Here is a 17,593-nt window from a genome sequence, read left to right as displayed (position 1 = left end):
CCTCTTTCTGGACAATATGACAGCTAATTCCCACTTATCCTACTGAAAAGATACAACTGAAATGGATGCAACAATAAAACTAATGGCTAATATGATTGCTATTGATCATTTGCCAGTTTATGAAATGAATAGCTAAACGGAGAAGGAAAATAGTGCTATATATTGCACACGTCTCAGTAATGAGCTAACTGGAGAGCTCATTCTAAAATCTATGTAAAGCTGAACATCAGTGCGTAGTTTATAACTGCAATGAATCCTGATACATCGGAGCACGTTTGTTCATTTTCACCTACCTTTTCGGCTGACTGGGCAGTGCCAAAAAATATTGGAATGAAGGCAAGCCATACTATACAGGTAGTGTACATAGTGAATCCAATGGGTTTAGCTTCATTAAAATTCTCTGGGACACCCCGAGTCTTGATGGCATACACTGTACACGTAACCATTAGAAGAATGCTATAACCCAAGGAACAAATGATTTGTAGATCCGTAATGTCACATTTGAGAACTCCTCTGGCTTGATCAGGGTTCATAGTTTTCTGCTCATCATAATCTATGATGATGTTGGGTGGGTCAACTGCAAACCAAATAAAGACACCTAGAAGCTGAACAGATATCAAACTCGACGTGATCGCCAGCTGCGATGTGGGGCTTATAAGCCTAGGTGCAGTCACTGACTTTTTGCCCTGTTCAAATATGCGGTAGATGCGGTTTGTTTTAGTTAACAGGGCTGCATAGCTGATGCACATCCCCAAGCCCAAGAAGATACGCCGGAAAGAGCACACTGCAACATTTGGTTTGGCGATCATCAGAAACGTGATTATGTAGCATAGAAATATCCCTGTTAACAGGACATAGCTGAGTTCCCGCCCAGAAGCCCGGACAATGGGAGTGTCGTTATATCTGATGAATGTTGCCATGACAAAAATGGTGGCAATAATTCCCAGCATAGCCAAGAAGACGGGTATCACGGCCCAAGGCGAGTGCCACTCCAGCTTGATGATGGGTATTGAACGGCATCCCGTTCGGTTCTCGTTGGGCCGCTCGTTGTATGAGCAGAGCAGACAAGTCACCTCGTCCGCCTGGTACTGATAGCCGTCGCAGAGCTCGCAGTGCCAGCAGCACGGCATCCCCTTCACCATCTTCTTCCTCTCTCCTGGCTTGCAAGGCAGGCTGCAGACCGAGGATGGGACTTCACGCACTCCTTTGCCCCACTGCATTTCATCGATCTGCAAGACATGTGAAACAGAAAGAGGCTGGTTATTTAGAGGTTACTGTCAGACCACCAGGGTGGGAATGGCAGCAGGGAAGACCAAAGGGGAACCTACAACAGAGAAAAACCAAATGGATAAACTTTATATGTGGTAGACTCCTAGAAAAGCACCAGGAACCACACACACTAGTGTCTTCGCATGGGACTCTAAAGCATGACTGTATTTACTGCCTTCTTTTTTCACTTTTATTAGTCGTTAATTCTGGTGGCATGACACACAACATCAGATAAAGCAGTAGAGTGCAAACCTCTTCCTTTTTTCATGAAAATTAGTAACAACACTGCAATGGCTTGAGGGAAGGCAGGAGTTACATTCACAAAACTGCCTTCCATGCATCTAGAGCTTGGGGCTTCTTACTGAGACCAGAACAAGAGATGTCCCTTCTTGGAACTACTGCTGACCGGGTTAATATATTAAATGAGGTGGAAATGTGTCTTATATAGGGCATGGAATCAGTGAGAATGTGGCAAGATCTGCAGTATGAGCCACATAAGAAATATGAAGGACAAAGAAAATAGTCATCAGTGAAAAATGCAATAATTGGATAATATTTCATTTCAAAGTCACATTCCACTTTTGAAACACCATACATGCTTCTGGGAATGCAAATTAGAAATTATTATATTAAATAAATGGAAAGTCTCACTTGCTCTGCAGTCTTAAGAAACCTAAACTCCAAAGTATGTGCACAAAGGCTCCCAAGGGCTGCAGAAAATTAGACTCACAAATCATTTCAAAATATTCCAGACTAAAGCCACTAAGCAGTTTCCAAGAAAAAGGGAGGTTTAGCATTGGAGCCCCCCTGAAATAGTCCAGACTAGAACCAGTGGGAAGGTCCTGACATTCCCAGTGCCAATTCATTGCATCACTTACCAACTCAGCTGCCCAGCAAAATTTCAGTGGCTCCGATAGCTGCTCTGTGTGTGTGTGTGTGTATATGTATGGCTTTTCCAAATACAAAACCTGATCTCCTGGGATAGATGTGAATAAATGCTATTAGAAACAAAATTTCAGCTCTTTTTTTTAGGTTACTTAAATGCTTACAAGCTCCACTATTTTCCCTACAAGTAAAAAATTCTAAGATGAGTTTCTTGAATCAGCTGCCTTGATTATTAAGGTATACAGGAAGACTGGGGTTTGCAAGTCTTAAATTGAAGGATTAAGTTGCACTTTCCTAATTTAATTCAAAATAGATCCTGTATAATCTTTATTTCATATATCTGAACCCCCCCCCCCCCCTAAAGTCACACACTGCTCAAATACTATACTACCAAGAGTCTCTGCTGTGAATGTTATAAAAATAATCCCTCAATAACAGATATTCTAGAGGTCTGCCACTGCCTGAGAAACATCATTAACCTTCAATATTCACAACTTATTCTGGGAAAAAAATAAAATTTAAAAAAAAATCCATGAACTCTTCTTTCATACTGCACTGAGCTGAAGGTATGTAACTTACCGAAGCCGAAGGAATACTGATGATAAAGGAGAATACAAAGACTCATTTAATTGCACTGGTAAATGGTAGGTTGGTCTTACTGAAGAGTATGCATAAGGAGCCAGGAAGTCCATTTCTGTGCCTGACTCCCTCACTGCTCCAAGTAAAGGCTAGCAAGCCCTTTACAAACCTGGAGTTGAATTCCTAGGTTGTGCGTATGCCTCACAAGAGAGCTGGAGTAAGCTGACACGTGTCCGTGTAACTTACTCGCTGCAGAGGCAACATAAATATTGTCAGCCAGAAAGAAAACCAAAGAGACAGTGAGTAAAGAGAACCAGGGCCAAGATTTCCGACCCATAAAACAGGTGTGAAAACTTCACGACAATTCCTTAAGAAACCAAGTGTCCGACAGTTTGCCTCTTCTTTTACTCTTCTTAATCACTGATTTGTACCTTGCCCTTTTAAAAAGTAGACCAAGACAGCATAACTACAACTTACCTGTACAGCTAGAAAGTGAGACACACTGATCCAGTCTGGAGCCTCCATTTTCTATCATAACTATTAAACACAGAAGTTAATTGTTGCCCTTGTTATAGCATGCAATGATATGAAATGAGAAAGGCATCCTAACTGCATGGATTTTGACCCGGTCTGCAGTGACGAAAGGGTTTTCATCAATTTTCTGCATGCTAATATCTCTCAGAACAACAGAATTATTAATGTGCTATCATATCCCCCCCCCTTATGATTTACAAAAGGATGAATTTCCATATTCTCAAAAGTATCCCATGGCATTGCTGGACAGTTGGGACAGCCTAAAGGTACTTTATTCTGCACAGATTCTATGTGTAAAGAGATAAGCAGAAGATCAGGCAAAATTATGGAAAGTCCTTTTTCTGCTCTCCTGGGACAACACCACAATAACTCTGTATCACTGGCCTCAGAAAGATTTGCAGCGTTCTGCTGCTTCTGCTGAGAAAATTAATGATGAAAACTGCCTGTCAGATAAACCACCTGGCACCGGAGCCTGGTGCTTGGAGATGAGAATCTAAGTCAAGCTAGAGACACTTTTCCCACTCAGAAAAGAACATATTTGAAACATTTTTTGACTTTGACATAAATTATTGTTTCATAACTCGTTTCAGAAACGCAAACAAAAGCAATAAAATGTTCATCTGTGTATTTGGCTGCTTTAGGATTGAGTAATTGTGCCTGATGTACTTTTTTCTGTCGCCCTTGTCCCCTCCCTCCTTTTTCCAGCTTTTAGTGCAGTTTCCTTGAAATAATTTAGCTTTTGAAAACCGGAATCTAAAAAAGACTTCTATTGTGGCAAGTAATTGTTATATCCAGCCATTTCTTGCATTTACTTAAATCTATACCCGCTTATCTTCAATGACTTTTTCCCAAGTCACTATGAACTGGAAACTGCTCGCTTAAAGATTTTGAGCTCAGAGTTTCAGGATCAGGATCATAAAATCCTGATAAAACAGCAAGGATAACTTTTGTCCACAACTACTGTAAGAGGACTTTCAACAAAACCAAAATAGCAGAACATTTCATTCAGGGGCAGGAACTGCAGCACTGCTTTGGTTGCTTCTTTCTTAACGTGTCTGTGGGACGCAGCCACGGCGCAGCCCACTGCCGCGTCCTGCCCAAGATCTCACCGATGGCGAACCAGCAGCGGGAACGTCTGAGCAGTGTTCGGATACAAACCACAGAAAACAGAGCCGCAGACTGCCACGGCAAGTCTAAACTTCTCGCACATTACTTCCTTTTTTTAAAGGAGAGATGTGACAGAAGTAAAAATGGGTTTGAGGATGATGATTTCCAAGAGTGTTGTTTCAACGCACATCCAACCTTGCCCACCAAGATTCATAACTAAACCACATCTATTAAAAACACAGATGACAAGACTAACTAGAGAAGTGGCAGATCCAGGACTCAGGAGGTTCATGCTCTTTTGCTGACCCTGCCCCCAGGCCCATTTGATCAACTTGGGCAAGGCACTTCACGTGGTTTTTTTACTTCAGTTTTCCCACCTATAAGCTGGAGGTACTGTCAATTATATTTATAACAAAGACCTACAAAAATCTGTGAGATCCACGGAGGAAGAGTGCTATATACTTACAAATCCAACATTTCTATAAGCAAATATAATAAAGTCTTATCCCATAACCAAAAAGTGATTATCTGAAAATGCTAATCATAATCTAGAAAGCAGTAAGTGAACAATTTCATAAAACATGAGAAAGTACTCTTGCAATTAATGCAAAAGTTGTTTTTTTACGTAGAACCTTCCATTTCAGTCATACGTAGAAATAGCACATGGAGGATTAGGGAATTTATCTTCCAAAACCAAGAACACTTACAGATGTAGCCAGACACACTGTACTCGCAGCTATCCAACAATTTCGCATCTTGAACTTAGCACTTGACCAAGACAGTGCCGAGGGACACAATGAACACCTCCGCTACAATTCTTCCAGATTTGGGAAGGATGCAAAACCTAGACTGCACTAGATGCTGTAGGCGCATGTGTTTAATGTCTTGAAAAATGACATATCTACCCATCATCCATTTATCATCATGCTAAGTGGCACATCTTCAACAGTATAATGTGCAGACTCATGCTATTATAGTTCATGCACTGATGAACTGATCTGATAAATGGGAAAAAAAACCCCAAAACCCAAAATCAAGCCACAACTGGTTCATTGTAGAACATTCAAAACAACTGATGAAAAAAGAACTTCAAAGCTGGCCCTGCTCCATGGTACTTGGATCGACTAGAGCCACCATGTTCCAGTGGGACACTATGTTTTGCCCTACCACCACAGTACGGATGAAAAGAAAATATCAAGCACCAAAAATGAACAAACAAACAAACAACCCCCTCCCCCCAAAGAAAAGAAAAAGCTCCCTCCCAGATCCAGTGCCTTCCCCACAACCACAGGGCAATGCAGCATGTCTTGGTTGGGGGTTAACTCTGACTCTTTTTTTTCCTCAAGCTCTCCCAACTCCTACGTATTGCCCAGTTCATAAATGCCTCAAGCTAGAGGGATGGGATCCATTTCCAATATAAATTCTCATTATGTTCACTACAGAACAAACTTTAACAAGAAATGCTTAGTCTGTCTCATAAGGCCTAACATAATTGTTCATTTTAATGAATAAAGTAACTCAATTTATGTGTATAATTTAAACATTGCTGCTTTTTTTCTCACCACCACAATCAATTCTGTAATAAGCTATTTGTTCTGAACTAAATTGTTTCATGCAATGTTTGATTAAAATAAAAATCAGTACAAAAATAATTACATTAGCGATAATTAACCTACTTGGGGAAAAAAATAGCCATGATCCCTGGTATGACTTTCATAACAACTGTGCCATTAATTTCATGGACACAGTAGAAAACAAGTGCGGAGGATTGTGCTCAGATTTATTGCCACCTTACAGATTGCTTTTAGACTCGAGTTACTAAGTCAGCAGTTCAAACAGTTTTTGTATATTCAACTTTACAGATAGAAATATTTGCATGACTTAGCTTTTAGGGCTTAGCTATTAATGTCTTGTAATTAGTTTCTAAATCCAGGGCTTTAACATGATAATGGTTTTAAGCTAAGAATATGTCAATAACACATAGTCAACAGGGCCTTCTGCAAAATATCAACTAAAATCCCTTCAACAGATAACAGCAACGATAAGCCAAACTACCAGAGAAGGATGCAAAGCTACTCCAGTGACTTGCCCAGACACTGCAAGTAAGGTGTTTCACTGTAACTTGTTTTAATTGCACTGCCTGCAGGGGATTGACAGAAAAGCCTTAAGACAAGCGCGGAGCCTGCAAAGTGACGGAGGCAAAAAATCCCAATGGTTTTTGCTTGTGACGAACAAATCACTGCATTCTGAGCAGTGCAAGCTTAACACGTTTTTCAGGGTAGTGCAAAAAATCCCCAGAAACTACAAAAACTCTGTTCAGACAGAATGATTGTTTCCGCAGCGGCAGCGTACCAGCTCCGGGAAGCCGCTGCATCCCTTGCCCTCCCTGCGGGGACCGAAGCCGCGGTCCCAGCCCAGCCCAGCCCCTCCGTAGGACCTGGCTCCACTTGCCCTCGCACCCCCTGGCTCGGGAGTCATCCGCTTAACCTGAGTGCTCTCAGCACTGGTTTGAGCCCAGTTACACCCCGACACCCCAAACCGAGGTAAAGACTGAGCTCTGGTCCTGCCTCTTCATTTTCTTTCTGTTTTCATGTTTTAAATCAAAGTCAAAATCCAGCTACTTCAAAGCGGCTTTTAAAATCCGTGCAGGGCAGAAGTAGGACACGTTAACCAGCAGCCCCCCAAACCCCGAGATGACAGTGCATAAACCTGACCCCAGCGGCTGCCAGAGCATCTCTGCTGGGATGGGGATGCTGCAGCCCCGGCAGAGCCCGGGCACCCCTGCTCCCCACGGAGCATCCGAAATCTGGTCCTGAGCTCTGCAGCTCACTCCTGCCTCACGCCAGCTATTTTTTCTCCCTACTTTCAGGAACACTTCATCAGTGAGATGGAGCATCAACCCCAGCGCTGCCTCCCTCCTGACGCCGGAGATGATGTGGTTTGTGCTAGTGAATGTTTTTAGGTATCTTGGGAAACTTCAAAAGAAAGCTATTTTAGAGGAAAAGCAAAATCTCCTAAATTTTCTTGCTCTGCTGCATTAATTATCTTAAATCCCTCCACTCTATCTTCTTTATAAACAGAAGTTAAACGTCCTTATATGCTTTTTATTCTGGTTTCTCCTACTGCTGTCCTTGTTTCTGCCCTAATGTAACAGCAACAGCTGCCGGAACAGAGAGTGTCCTGTCCATAAACACACACAGGACAAGCAAATCACAACATTCTAATTGAAGGTGTTGGAAACTCATCACTTCTCCAAGTCTTCCAGCCAAAAACCTCGCAATTTTTCATTGTCAGCACAAATCAGAAACGTTGTCAAGAAATTATGACAACATTCCCATAATGCCAGGCCCTCAGCTTCACACCTGCTGATTCAGATACCTATTAATGAGCAAAATGCCCCCAGGATCAGTCTCACCCAGGAACTGCACAGCTCCAATTTCTTCCTCTCATTAATGTTGTGACAGCTCCTGGGAAGCCCCAGCGTGGGCAGGGATCCCACAGCGCAAAGCGCTGTATGAACGTGTGCGGAAAATAACTTTCCTTAAAGCTTTGGGAAGACACGGGACCGGCTCCCACGTTTACTCCCGTGTGAGGGGGACGGGGCTGCTCGGCGGCGGCGACGCCTGGCACCCTGCGCGGCGCTGGGAGGTCGGGGGTTTGCATCCCCAGTGCCTTCTGGGCTGGCGTACCAGTGTTTCACCGGGTAGCTGGTGGAGGCTCAAACTGGAGAAATACTGGAGGTCAGTCATCTATCTGTCTTTTCTCTAGTGGGAAAACTCTAATTTCATTTTAACACCTTTAATAACTGCAGGTGCATCGGGGAGAGACTCCCTCCCGCTCCCCTCTTCTCGCACCGAATGTTCAGCTGCATGTTACCTATCATGGGTAAAAACTCCCCTGGCACTGGTTCTGGCACCTAGAGTAAAGGACAGTTGGTATTTGGGTGCATGTATAAAAATCTGCATTGCATCTGCATCACATTTTATTTAACATGTTAAATTAATTATGATTTAAACTTCAACTAAAAACATCACTTCTGTTCCTACACTATAACTCCTTTTCAGTGATCTCGTAATAAGCAGTTCTTAACCTACATATAAACCTCATTTATTTTTCTCTTTCCTTTCCTAATCTTACTTTTTCTTTCATTTAATATTTGTCATCATTTTCTACCAATCTTACCTGCTTTAAGGACACCAGAAGCAAGTTACACTGAGCACTTATAATAACATCTTTAATGAGATCCAAAGGCTATTTGTTCTACATTAAAGCAAAGACATTTTTAGCACAACACCGATGTAGAGAAAAATGCTTAATCCACAATTTTTGCAAAAATGCATATTATCATACATTTCTGTTGACACACAATAAAACTGAAAATTAATTATTTTAATGCTTTTATATCTGACTACAGCTTCGTGTCATCTTCTCACTAATGGAAGGGGATGGACCATGCATCTTCAATATTCATCCTGCATCCCCTGCATAATTTTTTTTAATTAAAAAAGAGCAAGTACTTCCAAATGTGCATTTATAATACACAATTTTTATCTATTTAAATTAACAGGTTAGAGCAAATCTATCTTCTGCAAGCAGAGGTAATCTAAGACAATTTTTCATCCTTAAGTGGCTTAGAATTAGAGTATCTGTAATCAGCCCCAAGCCACGGACTGAACAACAGGGCGTTTGGGGGTTTATGCTGCTACCTCTTGTGTTGTGCCCAACATTTCATTCCCAGCACATCTCATTGTCAAACTGGTCAAAAGAGAATGCAGTCTCATAGTCATCTTCCATATTTCACAAAATAGGCTAAGCTTATGGTGCTCTTAATATTTTACATGCAGAAAATAGCATCTCCCACATAGGGAACAACACTGCCGTTCTTGCACGCTGGGCTTAATTTCAGAATATTATGTAATCATTTTAAAATTAATAAAACCAGCCCTCATTGTCTATTGCTGTTCATTCTGCTGCAGTCATTTTCCTCCTCTCAAAAAACAACAGGTATTTTTAGGGGAAAGTTCAGGCTCCAAGTGCTTTCCTTCGATTCCTGCTACAACCTAGCACAGTGCAAACCTGTGTAGCATAAATCATCTGATGTTTTGCTTTTTTGAAGGGTGCTCTAAACGCATCTGTTGGGGGGCGGGGAGAGGAAAACCTATTGCACGGCATTAAGGGGATATTTACACATCAGATTTCAGCTTGATATGGGGAAAATGACAGCTCACTGTGGGACCAGCCTAGAATGCCTTAATCAAGTGACACTCCCACTGATTTCAATTGGAGCTTTCTTTCAGTGAGGAATGACAGATTGGTGTTTAATTATACTAGAGATCACCTTGAAATCACCAGCAGGTTACTCAAGAGACATAGCTATGAGGGATAATTTACCCTAAAAAGTGCTAACACTGTTAAAACTTCTTTTGGGGGAAAGATCCAACTAATGTGGTGCAGGGATTATGAAAAATAATAACCTCAGGGCCACGCTCACTAGGGTGCTCCATGAGACTTGCCAAAGGAACTCTGTACTGAGTAGACGGAAAGCATGATTTTTCAAAGTCCTCTAGCTTGGCCCGTTGAAGATGGATTTTACTGGCCATAACCAAAGGCAGCTCCTTGCCATGAAGGTCTGCGCCGATCCTTGATTGAGAGCAGCAATTTCACATTACTCAGAAAAAATGTAATTTTTTCTAGATTGCATCTCAGAAACAGGTAGGTATTTTTGACATTTTTGCAAATGTTTCAAAAAATATTCTGCTCAGGTATCTGTAGAGAGGAAAGATCAATGATTTAAGATTGGCAGTGATAGACAGAACTGAAAGCATCACACTTTTTTTACTAATAAGCAATACAATAGCCTTCACTCACAGCAGCGTCTGAAAGCTGATTATACAAGCAAGATAATAAATGCTGTGCCTCAGCAGCCATAAGGAATAAAGGACATGCAGCACTCAAAATAAGAGCTATGCAGAAACGCTTTTTACACATACTCATTCGGTTCACCTTTACAAACGAACTTGCTAAGTCAGGACTCTTTCTTTGATTCAATCTACAGAGCTAAATATTCTAGGAGAGGATCACTCTCCCTCATCATTTGATGTTTATATTAGTTTAAATATATCATTTAACTACTGGGCCAAATGAGAATCCCCAAACAAAACCACAATGAAGTTAACCATGTTGTGCAGAGCAAGGTATGTATGCTCTTTACTCAGGCGGACACAAAACCCATGCAACCTCAAGGCTGAGAAAACTCCTGCCATTCCCCTCTTATGCCACGTTTTATCCAAAGAATGCCCCTTAGCGCTAGATGCAGTGTCACTCCAAACCTTAGCAACTGCATCTTCAGGAAAGACACCAGAAGCACATTTCCCAGCTTGCACCCCAGCACGCTGTCCTCGCTGGGAGCCAGCTCCGAGGAACCTCGGGCCATTACGCTAGAAAAGAGCGAAACACCACAAAGCGCTGAGGCTTCTTTAAACTTCTGCGAAGCGACACACGGGGATTGTCACTTTTCTGGCCATGAATCCGGTCCCAGTGGCTGAACCGAGCTCAGTAATTTGCCAAACCGGTTTGAACTTCACTACCATTAGCCTTGTTACAGAGCTGCATCAAACTCCGCACGTTAGCCTTGTTAGAGAACTCGTGTCACGCGGCATGCACAGTACGAAGGAGATGCGAGCAATATCCTCTGCACACTCATGGCCAGAGTTCATTTCACTTCTTTAGATCGATTGATATGCCAGCTACAGGTTTCTTAGAAAAACTAGTTGTAGGATATGGGTCAAAAATAGTGACGCCTTGACACAGACTATATTCCTGAAGAGAAGTGGGGATGTTTCTTCCTGATTAATGACCGCACAAACTCAGTAGGAATTAGGATTTTGACCCAGAGGTATTTAGAGAGGGTGTGCCTACGTACATTCATAGGAATTTATGTAAAGCAATCCATTAAACAGTATTAAGCCCTTTTAAAAGCTGTATGTTTTTAGCAGACGGAACCAGGAGCAGGGTGGTCGTGCCACTCGGCAAAGCTCAGAGGAGGTGGCACTGGCAGAGCTCATAAGCCATGATTTCAGCCTGAAAAAAATGTCCACTCATCTCACTGCTCATAACCTTTTGCCAACTCCTGATCTTTCTTTTGTTATATATAAGGAGATAAAATTCTGCTTAATTAAAGGACCAATTTACAGCTTGTCTGGCTACTAACTGGGACAATGAAAGGAGACCTATGGAAATAGTAGCCTGGACACCCCTCTCAAGAATTTAATGCTTTTTGGCATAAGCTAGCTTCTCATTTAGTGTCACAATCTTCAGTGAAACACAGCTGAAAATGAAGCCTGGAGCCTCTGATGAACAAGAACAGTCTGCAGTGAGGAATATGCTCCTTCACACAACAGGTCACCGTGCCCAAATGACCATGGCACTGCCACTTAACCCACCTCCGGGTCTGCCCAGCACTCAGCATCTGTTATTAGAGAGTTGAAGCACCAGACTGGGTTGCGTCCCCAGCCATCCTGTGCACATCAAACACCAGGATCGCCGTAGGAGTGGTCTGATCGCAACAGGATTCATATACACTGCGATGTAGAACAAGAAGGGAAAAGATGAAAGATTTCATTTCAAAGTGAGGTGGCCCAGTTACGTACTTGTATAAGATAAACTGTTCAATATTTTACTATCCTGGTGGAAAGAGCATTAACAAAGTTCCCTTCAATCACGGGTATTTCAGATCTTTACTTTCTTCTGCTTTTTAGGTTGGTTGGATATGTTTGCATGAATCGTCATTCAAATATACCCATGTTGCAGCTAGAATTTAAATAAGAAACTTCAATGTCATCAGGTATATGGTAAATAATTAGATAAGGCTGCCTTTTGTGTGACTCCTAACAGAGGAGGCTAAAACGGTCTAGCTGACTGCCACGCTGTTTCCCACCCGAAGATCTCGGAGCGGTACACAACTGCAGCAGTACACGATAAATAGGACAAAGGACACTATCAGCTGTAATAAGGCCGTGGCACAGTGAGATGAGAGTCCCAAGCCATCAGCACACAGTTTTTAGCATGTGCCCACTGCCTCTACCAGAACTTCCCACTTATCTGCAGTTCTGTTCTTGCTCAGTGCCCGTCCTACAGCATCGAGACTGAAGGGTTTCATTGTGCAGGATGACAAGAAACCTGCAGGCCAAACTACCAAAGCACGTAAATATAGCTCAACATTAGGGCAAAGCAATTGCTTACCATTTAAACAGTCGAAATCTAATGTTCAAATGCTTTTTTTCTAACACATTCATGATGCTCAATTGATTGGCAAGTTTAAGTCCTTAAATAACTAAGCCTGGATGACAATGGCACATCTACAAGCAAATCCAGGAATTCTGATTATTCTCCTGAAAACTCCTTTTCTGAGCCACAAGTTGACCTTACCCAAGTTTTGAGAAAAGGATTAGCCCCTTCTGTTTATCTCTGCTTATGAGCAAATAACTTCTTTTTTTCTTTTATTTACAATTGTGAAAAAGGAATACATCTGCCAAATCTGATATACTACTTTCAAAACGGAAAGGGTAATAACTAGAGATGTACCAAATGGCATGTGTGTAATTTGGATAGCATTTATCTTGAAGTGCCTGCCAGCTCAAAATGCTTTAGTTTATTTATCCTACTAATTCCCAAGCTGATTCAAAGACCGGTATTTGCTAGTCAAATTATTTGGTCCCAGTTTTCCCTTTCTAAAGAATCCGCATCAATGGTACAGTAATTTTCTCATCATGTCTAGCGTGCATGGCATAAAGACACGCAGGCCAGGGAAGCAAGATGAAAGAAATGCAAAATGCTCAGTGAAACTCAGTACCTAACACATTTAGGCCTTAATTGGATTGCTGCAGTGATATTAATACTATTAAATTATCTTGCTCAGGTTACACTCAGTCAATCGGTCCCTAAAAGAACTGTACATGGTACACAGAAAATTAGGGTTGGCTGATGGGACTTTAATGATACTGCACTTGAGGCCAGTCTTCCATCAACGCCGCAGTCACATCTTGCTGAAACTGAGCGGGGAGAGAAAGAGGAAAGTGATGCGGTTGTGACGGGTGGTTCTGCAGGGGAAGGAGGCCAAGGGCTGATGCTGGCAACTGCTTCTGCTCCAAAAGCTGCACAGGACACTGGTTTGGTCTGCATAGAACTGGCATGTCACAGCAGGTAGATGGACAAAATGGGAAAACCCAGCAGCATAGACCGAAATTGAAGATCATTCCATGGATTTAATATCTAAATTAACGCTGGCCCTCCAGTCACACCCTGTCTAAAATGATAACAGTATTGGTCTAGTTGAAATTCCGGTAAAGTTCTGCAAAAAAATTCAGGCTTTTTTTTTTTTTTTTTTTTTTTTTGAATTAACCTTGCAAATCTAAGGAATTGTGTACCTCATCACAGTTTTGCATACTAAAGCAATAATAACACAACACTTTGCCTCCCCCCCTGCCACTCCCTTCCATCTCTTTGAAAAGTAAAAGTACGATCAGAACTGGTACCTTATTCCCTCCAGGTGAATGACCTAAATATTTAACTGTAAGATGTACTCTCAGTTGTGCACCTTCCTTCTGGTGCAGTGAATTTTCCTTCCCACGAACAGGGTGATGCATTCAGTAACATCACGGAGAGCATCCTGGTGTTCTCCCCTCTCGCAGGGAGCAGCCAGCAGCAGGGAGATGGGATTTTCCCCCCAAGGTGAGGGGGACCACATATAGAGTTCCCACATCCTGAATGAACTCAAACCTCATGTAACAGTTATCGAGGAGAAAGGCCTGTACCAGCTTTTCCAGTTGTATTTTTGAGAAGAAAAGGGACCCACGATCAGCTTTTGCAAAGGGACATTTAAGTCTGTACTACCCTTCACCAGCCAGTCTAACGGACAGGCATTGCAGGAATGGAATAAAATGTCTAATTATAGTTACCATTGGGAGCCAGATGCTTAGATGCTACTTTTAATGGTCAAATACATATCCTCCATGCCATTAAAAGGTGCAATTAACAAGTAAACAAGGTTGTTTCATGGGAATCATTTAACGCAGCATTTTCATATAAAATGTACATTTTCAGATTAGTGGAAGAAGAAACAAATAAAAAAGGAAAACAAAGCAAATAAAGGTTTCCCCTCAAGTTTTAAGAGCAGGCTAAAGACCCTTTGCAGCTGTTTATTTGGGGCCATTATTGCCTATCATGTGAACGATTAGCTTGAGACATATTAAAATGCATACTATATATATCCAATATTAGAGTCTTGCTGCAAACCACATCAATTTTCTACAGAAATCAGTATTCAGGGACATTTAAAAAGTGATTATTTTTGACCCACTCAATACACGTTCTCTGTCAGGAACCTTTATGCTTTGCTTAAAAGTTGGAAACTCTAAGGACTGTTCACATGGTCCTGATGTGTGCAGAGCTTTTTAAATAGCCTTTATGGGATTTCTTTCTCCCCTCCAAAGCAAACAGGCGCAATAATATGTGGTCAACATAATTTCTACTCTATCCTTGGCACTTGCATCTGCATGGTAGCAAAATTTCATTTTGCAAAGCCCAGCTGGATTATGCTTTGGACCTACAAAAAAAGCTTTAAGCCCATAGTTCCTATACCTGTTAATACAATACATTAAAAAAATTTTACATGCAAATTCAGTAAATAAAAATGGAGACAAATGAGCAAGCCTTTGACTGCTGTTAATAGGACTATTGCCATGACTGGAGGATGCCAGCCCACGCCTGCTGAGGATCTGCTGAACTAAAATCTCAGGCAGGTGAGGTCCAAAAGCCTGTAATCCTGCTCACTACTCCGACTTCCAGGTTTTGCACGTGGAAAGCACGCCTCAATTCTCTAAACGTGAGCACCTCAACAGAAACCACCGTTTACTTTATTCATCTTCTACATACAAGCATAATAACAGAACTTCGTTTGCTCTTTGTGTCAGGATGCATCACGGATTTGCACCTCCCTGGCAGATTTTGCTAGTAGAGCTTAACCACCAGCCCCCGGCGTGCCTCGCGGGGCACACGCGTGCTCTGCCCACGGTCTGTCCCCGCGGGTCGCCACCGGCCCCCAGTTGCATCCTGACCTCCGGAAGGGGATCCCGACTCACAGGGACAGGGATATTAAACAAACACCTTCTACCACACCAGACAAGCTGCAAGTGGAAATATAAAGCGGACAAAAAAGAAACATGACAAGCGTCTCAGTGGCTGCCCCGCTGGGCTTGCTAGACATGAACCTTCGTGCTGCTGTCCACTACCTCCAGGACAAAAGATTACACTTTTTTTGCAAAGGAAAAGACAAAACTTAAATGTGTTTGATCTAGAAGCAGAAATTCAATCACTATTTTGCTGATGCTTCTTAGATTCCCTCTCTTTTCTATGCACAAGCTTGGCCTGCCATTGCCTGCCATGTTAATCACACGTCTCCTTGCACCTTCAGCCTGCAGTTCATGGACTTAAGCAGAGGTACTATTTTCTGTCAAAATTCCTTTGCCAGGGCAAGGATGAGCTGCAAACGTAAAAACTAGCACTGCACCTCTATGCCGCTGGAGATCACCCCCACCAGAGAGCAGCCCTCCTTCACCCGTGACTCCGAGGGCGATGGGAGCTGCAAGGCACGATCAGAGCCAGTGGATGCTGCAGGTTTACAGCAGGAGTTACGGGGGGTCCTGCTGGACTGAAACAAGGGGCGAGAAGGATGGAAAACTCTGGCAAAACCACAGCTAAAGACCACAGTGGATCTAACTGGAAACCTGAGTTTTCTACTGGATTCCCTGACAGGTATTTGCAAAATGCCAAGCGTTCACGTGCTGTTGGACAAGTTGTTCTACCCTGCTTTCTGCTCTCCGAGTGGTGGAAGAGCAGCTGCTTGGTGAGCAGAACAGCTTTGTTGCACATATTTGGTGTTTTTCTCCACATAGCTGGGTGAATTTCTCCAAACACAACAAAGCACATCTGTCATTGAAAAGCATCTTTCCGTTTTCAGGTATTAAAAAAAGAATATTACGCCCTCAATAACACACAAACTGACATTATTACTCCTGCCAAAAGCAACCAAACCTGTTAATTATCCATAACATATCCCAGCAAAGTATTTGCTCTTGAATATATTTGCTGACAAAAATACATTAGCCTTGCAAAAAAGGATTTAAGAAGTGATGCGTAGGAGCAAAAATATCACCTATTTTAAAAACATAGTGATTTATTTTTTGACCTTCTATTTCTTATGTTACTCATTCTCAGAGCATAAGTCTGCCTGCCTACAGGCTCACGGACATTTAAGAGAACTACACAAGAGGAAGCAAATTCTGAAGTCGCCAAGTCTTCCGCTACCTAATTTTTTTTCCATTATAGCTTTTATGAGCTCCTTACGTTTCTGTTTTTTTCCTATCTTTGAAGAGATATGTAATACATCTTAGATATTCTCTCAGCCTAGTTTCTCTTAGCATTTATATCCCTACAAACATTTTACCTTGTGACATTCTCAGACCTGGAGGAAAATTATACCGATGCTCAGAGTTGCCAAAAGCTGATATAGCTTAATTCACTTTGCTTTGCCTAAGGTAGTACAGCTCACATGGTATACATTACCACCTAGGCAAAATGGGTCAATAACAAAGAGAAAATGACATTTCACGTCTTTAATTCCAAGTCTGAGCTACTTTTCAGAGTGAGGTGTAAGATTTAACTATTGCCTTCCTATTTTCATATAGCAAAAATCTATGTACAAAGTTCAACTCACTGAATAACCTTTCTTTTTTACAAACCCCACAGTTTTCATCATTTTTGAGTGTGGCAAATAAGAGACAGGAAAGGGATCCACACTGGTCTTGCTCTTCTCTTTGTGGATTATTTTCTAATTCTGCAGCCGGTGGTGACTGAGGGCTGCGGGTACTTGTTCTCCTGGACGTTCTGTTACACTATTCACACCCCACTTTATCAAAGCCTCCTAACACTTGAATTCTCCAAATCACTTTCCCCATACCAAAAAATGCCACCCTGGAAGGATTTCTGATTCACTTCATACAAGGCCTTGCTGCAGAATGATTGTCCAGGACTCCCACCTGGGTACCAGCTGTTGCAGCACACGCTCCAACTATTTGCCAATGTTACATACCCCTCAGCTTTCTATTGCATATATGCAGATGCTAACGCAGTCAATACCGTGCCACTCCCAAGATTTTCTGGT

The 17,593-nt window shown here is 42.1% G+C and overlaps 1 protein-coding gene across 1 annotated transcript in view; it reads right to left on the bottom strand.

Annotated features, from left to right (window-relative positions):
- GRM7 (glutamate metabotropic receptor 7) overlaps positions 1 to 17,593 on the bottom strand; it is a 307,513-nt gene that overhangs the window by 67,595 nt on the left and 222,325 nt on the right. The window contains exon 8 of the mRNA XM_049826946.1: positions 294 to 1,229. Within this exon, the coding sequence (XP_049682903.1) occupies positions 294 to 1,229 (936 nt within the window). The remainder of the gene's footprint in view (positions 1 to 293; positions 1,230 to 17,593) is intronic.

This window comes from Accipiter gentilis, chromosome 23 (genome assembly GCF_929443795.1).
Source record: "Accipiter gentilis chromosome 23, bAccGen1.1, whole genome shotgun sequence".
Taxonomy (NCBI): domain Eukaryota; kingdom Metazoa; phylum Chordata; class Aves; order Accipitriformes; family Accipitridae; genus Astur; species Astur gentilis.
The sequence above is the reverse complement of the archived record's forward strand: the minus strand, read 5'-3'. Positions and strand labels throughout refer to the sequence as shown.